Here is a 9988-nt window from a genome sequence, read left to right on the forward strand (position 1 = left end):
ATTAAGAATCAATAAGCATGCGCAATGTTTTCTTTCTTTCTGTTTACATAATGATAACAGTACTAGTCCAGAAATAAACGCATCTTGAGCTATATTTATCAATTTTGGTAAACCATATGATTATTAAGTCAGATATGATTATAATATTTTTGTTATGCGTGTAGAGGTTCGTTAGAGTGTTTTCCTCTTTAAAGTAAACCCTATGCTAAATATCACCTCCGACTAAAGACCCTGTTCATAAAGGCCACTATTTTCACCTCCCCTGTAGTCATTCATTATGCAAATTTACCTGGTCTGAGAGACCACCTGTTAACAAAAAACACTTTCATTATTTCCAAGGTGTGATCTTTACAGACATGCTAAACTATGTTAACGTGAGCAAATTGCGTGCGTTTCATTGTCATTACGGGTGTTAATTAATGCATAATGGTAAGGATCAATAGTGATGGCACTAAAGTGATATGTTCCACGTCTGGAGACTTTCCTTTTATCCTTGAGTAACTTCGTCTTTTTAAGTAATGTATTATAGTAATCTTATGCATTTAGTACGATTTATGTTTAATTTGAATTCTGTAACATGTGATCGTATATTTGGATAGCTGGCCTGTTATATCTGAATTTAAGACAAAAGCCTTCTCCAACTTAAACACCAAGCTAGAATTAGCAGATTCTCACTAATAAATGTTTTCTTCTACAAAAAAGCTGTGTCTCTTTTCCATACATCATAGCATTGCGAGTTTACAGTCATAAACAGCGGTACAACAGTCCGCTGGAAAATAAATGAAATAGACAGATTATATTTCTCCCTCATATAAGTTAGAATATCTGTCCCTATATGCTTTCAAAATTTAAATCCGTGCACCACTCTGTCGTTTTTATCTTACTACAAATGCTTCTTAATCAGAAGAACCCTTTTTCTGATTTATTTACGGATGTCTGGTTTCTTATTGGAAATTTAATATTACTTACTTTGGGTGAATTTTACTACGTCTTTATTGTCGGTCATTTAACGTTATCTCATTGTCACGTATCAATTACTACTTGGTAAACCAAGTTTGTATCCAATCATATATACGTTTAAAGAATACTAGCGAATGTGGTAGACGTTTTGTTTGATAAATGCCAACGAATTAGCTGTATATACATGCCTATATGTAACACCGTTTTAAGATAAATATTGACGAAGGCATTCGTTGGAAATTAGTTCACCACGATTAAGACAAAGACGAAAGTCACAAACAAATCTACTTACCGTCGGATACATATTCTGTCTTCTTCCAAAGAACTAGCGCAAACTTTCAGCGATTTCTTCATCGACAAAATTGATGGAATAAGAAAAAAAATAGGTCAGAAACAGAATTACAAACCGATGTTACCACCGAGGAAATTTCGAACACGCAAATAGATAAACTTGTTGAATTCACTCCAGTCTGACAGGATGAAGTGGAAAAAGTTATTTCAAAATCTGCAAGTAAATCGTGTGAGCTAGATCCACTTCCAACATGGCTTTTGAAAGAATGCTTAGAAGAACTGCTACCATCTCTCACTAAAATAATCAGTTATTCTTTGGAGAAAGCATATGTACCGAAATCCTTCAAAAGTTCGTTGATCAGACCACTCATCAAAAAGTCAGATCTAGATGCAAATGTTCTGAAGAACTACAGACCTGTATCTAATTTACCGTACTTGTCTAAAATACTTGAAAAGGTAGCCGATGCTCGTTTGGAAAGCCACTTGTCTTTGAACAGTCTCCACGAAGAACACCAGTCTGCATACAGAAACATTCACTTCACTGAGACTGCATTACTGAAGGTTCAAAATGACATTCTCAACTTCCTTGATCAAAATGATGTAACAATGTTAGTGATGCTTGACCTTTCGGCTGCTTTCGATACCATCGACCACAAGACACTATTGCACCGCCTCCACGACCACTTTAGTATCGCAGGGAAACCACTTGAATGGATAACTTCATATCTGAGCGACCGCTACCAAACAGTGGCCATAGATAGTAAATTGTCAAAACCAGTGCAAATGACATACAGTTTCCCACAGGGGTCCGTTCTCGGACCAAATTTTTTCACAATGTACACTAAACCAGTTGGTACAATATGCAAGAAACATGGACTAAATCATCATTTTTACGCCGACGATGGGCAGCTTTATTTATCTTTCAAAGTAACAAATCCGGTCTCTCAAAAGGATGTTTTACGCTGTGTTGAAAACTGTCTCGTAGAAATCGTATCTTTGATGAACAGCAACATGCTGAAAATCATTGCCGATAAAACTGAAGTCATTATATTTACCTCTCAAAGAAACGAAAAACATATTTAATCGATTACTGTGAAAATTGGAGAAGAGAACATTAAACCATCTAAATGTGTAAGGAATCTTGGTGCTTTTCTAGACTCCAAAATCAGCATGGAAACACATATTCACTCAGTTTGTAGATCAGGGTACGGACAGCTACGTCAAATAGGCCACATCAGGAAATATCTAAATACAGATGCTACAAAATCTCTAGTAAATTCACTCGTCACTTCACGCCTTGATTATTGCAATGCGCTCTTGCATGGTGTTCCGAAGGTCTTGCTGAATAGACGTCAAAGTCTTCCGAACACTGCAGCTCGAATTATAACGAGAATATCGCGTTATGATCACATTACGTCGGTATTAAAAGAACTGCATTGGATACCAGTTACTCATAGAGTGGACTTTAAGATTCTAGTTCACACATACAAAGCATTGCATGACCAATCACCGATCTATTTTAAAGACTTGCTGGAACTCTATCAGCCAGCAAGAAATTTGAGATCCAAGAACAACTCGAAACAACTAGTTGTTCCAAAAAGCAAAACTGTGAGGTACGCTGATCGTAGTTTTTAATCAGCTGCACCGAAGTTATGGAATGCTCTTCCGGCTACCATTAGAGACGCTAAAGCTTGGATGCTTTCAAACGATCATTGAAAACACACTTTTTCTTCAAGGTCTATTGAAACTCACTTTGCAATGAAAAACAACCTTTTCAATGGAAATTATTTCCTATTGTTTATTGTTCTTTAAAATATCTAGTACAATTAAAATGTAGAGTAAAACCTGAGTCAGGCTAAATATCTTTTATTGTTGATATATTTTTTGTGTTGTATTGTATGTCCATATCATTCTGTGATATGTAGTTTGTACGGCGCTTTTGAACGTTTATTTTATAGATGAAAAGAGCGCTATAAAAATCTGGTAAATGATAATAATAATATTAGTTTGATATACATTTTAAATTTCTGGATAGTATTGAAGCAATGACAAGAATACTTTTAAGGAAAACCCACGTTCTAAGAGCACACTTTTCAAAATCATACCCTTATATATATGTTAAAATAGAAGACAAAGAGTTTTGTGGGGTACCGTCTCCGAACGGTTGGTGACAAAACACCACTTGGGAAATTAAACCGATTCATTGTGCATAAACTCTCACTCTTTATTCGCAACATGTTCAAAATTTTCTAGAAAGTTATCCCACTTGCCCCCTATTTAAAGCAAATATCTTGTAAAAATATACATTGAACAAAAGTAAAGATTGTCGACTGGCAACATGTTACGCATCAATTCGTTCTTCTGTAGTTTTTGAGTGTGGATTTTCTTATCTACAGACTTTATTGACTTAAGATCCAGTACATGACAGTAAAATATTCAACAAAAAGGATCAGAAACAATATATTGTTATTGATAAAATAACATGCACGGAGGGGCATCTGGGGGTCTTCCTCGCCATTAACATATGACCTTATGACGTTAAACACACGCACACGCACACGCACACACAAACACACACACACGCACACACACAAAAGTAATCAGCGGGAACAAAGCGTTCGACAAGAATCTCATGGCACTTTGTTGCAAGAAATGATAAACTTAGGTTAAACTTTGGATCTTAGGGTTGCTTTTTCAGATATGTATTCAAAACGCCCATATTAGGTAAGCCTGCAATTTTACCAGTTTCCTTCTCAAAATTAATCACTTTTCGCGCAAATGGTCTCTTGATATCTGATTATTTTGATTATTCTGTTCCAGTGTCAGTCCTCGATTTAAGTAAGAACAGAAATAGATTTATCTACCTTAGCTGTGCCATTAAAGATCAAAACTGAATGTATTGTAGCTGTTTCATTTTGTGTTTCCATGATTGAAAGTATGCATGATTTGCATCAAGAAAATGAAAAATACAAGAAATTAGTGACGAAATGACAATAGACAATATATCAGGCCATGACAATTTGTTCTATGTTTAAACATTTTTGTTGAATTAATGGGGCAGATTTAGGTGTACTGATAAGGATTTGATTTAATGTTATTGATATTTTCAGTAAGTTTTCTTCATCATCCATCATACACATTACAGCACAGGCTTTGAGATCGCGCTTATGAATTACTTATGTTTTTAAAACTATGCTGAATTGAGATTGACAGAATAAGTTAGGCACAGTTTTGAAAAACATAAAATCAGGAAGTGCCTAAATTGTCCGCCTAGATTTATTATCTTGTAGTAGCGCATCAGAATTATTTCCGTGAAATTTATGTATGGAGAAGGGGAAGTAGGCCACTAGGCTATGGATGATCTTTAAGGGATAATTACCCTATTTGTTTATTGACAGCAGGTCTCACTTCGAAAGCAATTGGAATGAAACACCAATGTTTTAAAATACCCGTGTCTTAATTTATCACTGACTGAAGTTTATCGTATCAATTTAAACACGGAAAAAGTTTGTAGATGGGTGACGTCATAATTAAAGCTGCTCGCCCTCAGTTTGGTCGAAAAAAATAAATTTCTCAAAAGCAACATTTTTGTAACAAGAATATAAAATGAAAAGGTATAATCAACAAAATAAGCGAAAATCTACGTAGCGTTTTGAGAAAATGGCTGATGAAAACAAGTTTACGGATTCACAGCACTATATGGCTATATTGAAAAATAATAAACCGTTTGCAACGCTTTACTTTTTCCTACATAACCATATAGTGCGTTGAATCCGTAAACTTTTGTGCGCGCGAGCAGCTTTAAATGCTACTTCATCATGACGTAGGCATGTTGTGTGTACAGAGTCAATATCATGTTGTTGACAATATCATTTAGTCTTCTTCATGTGTTTTAAAAATCATCAGCCATCATATAGACATCAGATTAAAAAAAAAACGTGAATGGAGCACGAATCTGCTTGCTTGCGAGTTGAACATGAATACACAAAAGTTCTTATTCAAATGAGGTGAAGCTGACACGTATCATAAGGAAGGAAAGTGGTTTACTAGTTAACGAGTGATATATTTCATAGCAAATGGTCTGGACACGCACAAATTATTGATATCAATATTCAAAATTGAGGCCATTGTAATTTTGCGTCATATTAATGAGAGCGCCGCTATGACTTAATAATACCGGCAAAGAATATACGCAGTCGCTGAAAGTAGCTTATAATGTCACCAAAACTTCATTGTTATATATTGATTAGTTTGTATTTATTTAATTTAGGTCGGTTGTGAAGCAAGTTCTACCAAATTTGTCAAAATCAGAAGGATGTCTTGAGGTTTAGATTCATTGCGATCTATAATTTATATTAATCCCTCTCGATACGTCATTCCTGATGAAGTCCATGCTACGAGGATATGAAAGAAGAGAAGCCAGTTTCCCTTTTAATGCTGAGTGCTAAGCATGGGAGTTACTGGTACCGTTTCTTTACGTTTTTATGCAAAATAGGACGTTCTACCACTAGATCTATCCTATCGAGGCGGTATATAAAGTAACATAGGTATAGAAATTGAAGAATGAATTAGAGGCTTCCAACGTGCTTGTGTTAGCGTAAATTGTAGATATGATTCCAAAACTATTCAGTAAACAGTTAACATCAGGAGACAATGCAATGCAAATTATTAAACATATACTTCTATATATTGTTTCTGTTCTGAGTTCAACATATAAACTTTCTTAATATGCAGATTGGGATGAGAGAAATAAATACTATTAATAAAATATAAAATAAGGATTTATTGCACACATTTTTTGGTAATGAATAATGCATAACTATGATATGACTTGAAGTGAAATTATTCGAACTTTTTCAAAAAGTTCTCGTCATTCTAAACCTACAACCAATTAATGATTAGGTAGAAATATATACAATATGACTTGCTAAAGTTAAACATATTTAAAGTAACTTCCATGACAGGTCTACTGTAATTGTACAAATTCACAAAGATTGCAGTCACTATATTATCTTTCATCATAAAGTGTTCCTGCTCAAGTTATTGAAGAAATAAACTGTATATTTATCTTTTGCAGATGCGAATGCAGCAGTCGGCCGGAATAAAGCGCTCGACGAGAACCTCGCTGTATTTCCTTGCATAACCACGTGCCTTTTCGTTTAGTCCAAAAGAATCGGAAGGGATATATCTGTCCAAAACGGTTTGGTCTGTAAAATCTAATACTTTTCCTGTTGTTTGTTCCAAAAACTGAGTTAACAATTTCATCATTTTCCTTGGTTTCTTAACCGCCTTTTTCTTCATTATGTTTACAAGTTGTCGCATTATATCTTTACTCATTTCTGCATACAACTTTAACTTCTGTTCATCTATTTCAACAACTCTACACTGCCTTGACCACCCCTCATGTTTCCTTTTAAATCTTATTAATTCGTCAATATCAGAAAGATGTCTTGAGGTTGAGATCCATTGTGAATCTTGTCGAGATCCGTGACGAATATGCTGCAGCGGAGTTTTGTCTTCATGAGGAAGTTTGGCTTTTATTCCTTCCTCCATTGGATTTTCATTATCTCGTAGAAGACGATAGAGTTTGGTTCTGCCTGCCATTTGCTCTTCGTGACAACGTTACCAGATGTGAGAAGAAAATGTGCTAGAAATAAGTTTTTATAACAACAATTATGATGATAATAATGATTATAATAATAATTGCAAAATAAATATATTCGATATTTACTTGTCATAATAATAATAATAATAATAATAATAATAATAATAATTGAAATGTTCAAGCAATATATATAATATATACTACAAAACTGGAACTAAGTTATAGACAGAGTTTATGAAGTGAATTCTTCGTGAAAAAGAAACCAAAAGAGAAGGAATCGGAGCGTAGCGAAGTGACCGACCGAGGTTTCTTTTTCTCGAAGCATTCTCTTCGTGGACTCTATCTGACATAGTGTGAAATCTACGTTTGACCAATCAGAATTGCAGAGTCAGTAGTGTTCAATTAATTGACATTTACAAATTGTATCGGATTTTCGCCTACCTTTGACTTATACCTCGAAGTAACAAAAATGTGTCGGCTTCCTTTAAATACGATACCTTTACGTTTTAGAAAAACAAAACAAAAACAGAATATTAATGCAGGGGCGGTCATTGGTACTTATGCGCATTCAGTCGACGCTCTTCAGCTTCGAACAATATTGCTACAGTCAAATTGGTCTTCACGAATAAGAAGCCACTTTTTTATTTTTATTTTTTTAAATAACTCGCTCTGACTGGTCAAAAAAGTACGTTGCACACTTTTACAATAGATCGACTTAAAATATTACACCATTTAAGTTATTTTTGTTACATTTGGAAAGTACTTGTTTCTTTATATAGATTTATGGAAAATACGTGTGACCTTATGTAATATTTTGCGTCGTTGTTTGTTAACCGAGATAAGCTTTTTACCTCTTCAGGTAAACCATAGCAATACCGAGTCGTTTTAATTTCTTATTAAGCTAGCTGAGACAGAGCTTTGCTTTAAATGGATATGCTGTTTTTTCTTGAATATCAGCCGAGATAGAAACAGAGAAAAGTGGAAACTTCACAGGCCGCTCAACACGACAAAAACGAAAATGTTGCAGGCTCGGTTTGATTGAGCCTGTTCATGGACGGTAGTGGAAATGCATGCTATCGTCCATGCCCTCTAGCCCCGGATTGAGCAGAACTCAATATTTACACATGCTAAAAGCACAAAAAGCAATTTAGAGACATCCGCAGATGTATTCAAACGGCGATGAACATGGAACCTTCAATGATACACGTGTTGAGGCGTGTAATTCCATGAAGAGCGGCGTTTGGTCCCCAGATAAAATAATGGGTTTGCCCCAAACGAGAAAACAATGGGCAGAACTAAACAAACTGGAATTTAGGAAGGGGATCTGAGGTTATGGAGCCTGCGTATCACAGGAACTGTCAAAAGACAAAATTACAAAGCAGGCACCATATCCAAGGGGTGATTATACAATACCCGATGCTATGGAAACGGGAGTATTGGAATCACCCAGGCCGAAATGGTCATGTTGAGAAACTAAACAGTACCGATAACACGACATAAAAGTCGTGCTGAACGATCTGAGAAGATCGAAATATAACAGCCCTGATTGAATGTACGGGGAGACTTTTTACGGACACCACACGGCACAAACAACGCTGCTGTGATAGAAGAATGATTTGATTCATTCACACGTACAACTTTATACAAAACAATTAAATACATCTATTCCAAAGTACCGTTTGTTTCATAAAACAATAATATATCTATCTCTAACTTTATTCATGTACTTCATTTGAAACAATATATGCGCTCTCAAGCCTAAAGCATAGCAGTATGTATTTTTCACTTATTAAATTCCAACAGCTTTTAAAAGTTCATTTTTTATCAACCGAGAAATGTTGATACATGTATAATAAAAAATGTATTTTGTAAGTATTTCAATGTGTCATATATTGTTTCCGTTAGTCTTCTTCTGTTAGTCTTCTTCGAGTTTTATTTACATTTAGTTTACGCATAGACTTTGTTCTTAAATGTGTAAAGGTTTGTATTTTGGGCATGTATTCTGTAAAGCACTTTCAAACGTGTGTGTATATATAATATATCATATAGAATCAATATAAATGTAGATTAATAATATTATAATAATTTCATAGTTACTTTAAACAAAAATTCTACCTGTCTTGTTGAATATTAGTCTCAAGTAATTAAGAATATCAGCTCCCGCAAAAGACGAAATCCACAAATTCGACTTAAAGCTTTAAAAATCATCTGCACTTCTCTGCTCGTGTTTCTGGTTAAAATGAATGTTTTTATTTAAATCTGTTATTTAAATATACCCTTCTGACTTGGAAAATACGTATTACTTAATATAGAAAAAATGTTGTTGGAAATTACATGTTACTTATTTAGTAGCTTAACTTATCTGTATAGAAAACTTTTATTGATAAAATGTGTATACGTCTATCGTTTACGTCATGGTAAACCAAGTTCATATCCAATCATAAATACGTACATTTGCATAATAAATAATAGCATACTAGCGCATGTACTATACGTTTCTAATATAATTAAATGCTGATCAGTAATACATACAGCATGCTAAAGCATTGTAAGTTATACTCGTTAGTGAGCATGTATATTTTTGATTCTTAAAGCTGTCAAGAAAAAAGAAAATTAATTTCGGTTACATATTAGTTTGACTGACGCTTTGTCTCTCTGAACCGTGGTAAATCAGACCATAAACCACAAGAAAGCCATGATTATTGTTTATTCACAACATTAGCCGGAAGCCATGTTTAACGCATAGAACGCTTTACATGCATCTTTGTTTGACTGACAAAATTGAGAATTAACGATCTATTCAATAAAATATGGAAAAAGATCCTTTGGAAAAATAGAATGCAACCAAGCAGAATGATAGCAGACTCTGTTTGATTTAGTCTGTTCACGAGAGGCAATAAATGGATTTTCCCAACACACATATTGGAGTGGGAAAAGAAGGCATAGTATGAACAACACTAAAATGTTCTTGTAAATTTGTATTAAAAGCAAGAAGCAAAACTCATGCACCTAGTTACTTTGCAGAAGACAGAGCATTAAGAGAAACAGGCTAGATAAAAGTAATCAAAACAGTTCAAACTCGGTGAGATTTAACAGTTGAAGTTCTAGCATGATTGTATTCATTTGAGAAGG

General features: G+C 34.4%; 1 protein-coding gene across 1 annotated transcript; it reads right to left on the reverse strand.

Moving 5' to 3' along the window:
• Positions 1–6014: 6014 nt before the first annotated feature.
• Positions 6015–9209, reverse strand: LOC128555839 (uncharacterized). The gene is made up of 2 exons (XM_053539544.1): positions 8972–9209; positions 6015–6898 (listed from the first exon to the last, which is right to left on the reverse strand). The coding sequence occupies exon 2, from the start codon at positions 6853–6855 to the stop codon at positions 6316–6318; it is 540 nt and encodes a 179-aa protein (XP_053395519.1). The 5' UTR covers positions 6856–6898; positions 8972–9209; the 3' UTR covers positions 6015–6315.
• Between the last annotated feature and the right edge of the window lie 779 nt (positions 9210–9988).

This window comes from Mercenaria mercenaria, chromosome 3, assembly GCF_021730395.1.
Source record: "Mercenaria mercenaria strain notata chromosome 3, MADL_Memer_1, whole genome shotgun sequence".
Taxonomy (NCBI): domain Eukaryota; kingdom Metazoa; phylum Mollusca; class Bivalvia; order Venerida; family Veneridae; genus Mercenaria; species Mercenaria mercenaria.

Bases quoted from the DNA above. Each gene is read 5' to 3' on its own strand.
- LOC128555839 (XM_053539544.1), bottom strand. From the start codon at position 6,855: ATGGCAGGCAGAACCAAACTCTATCGTCTTCTACGAGATAATGAAAAT.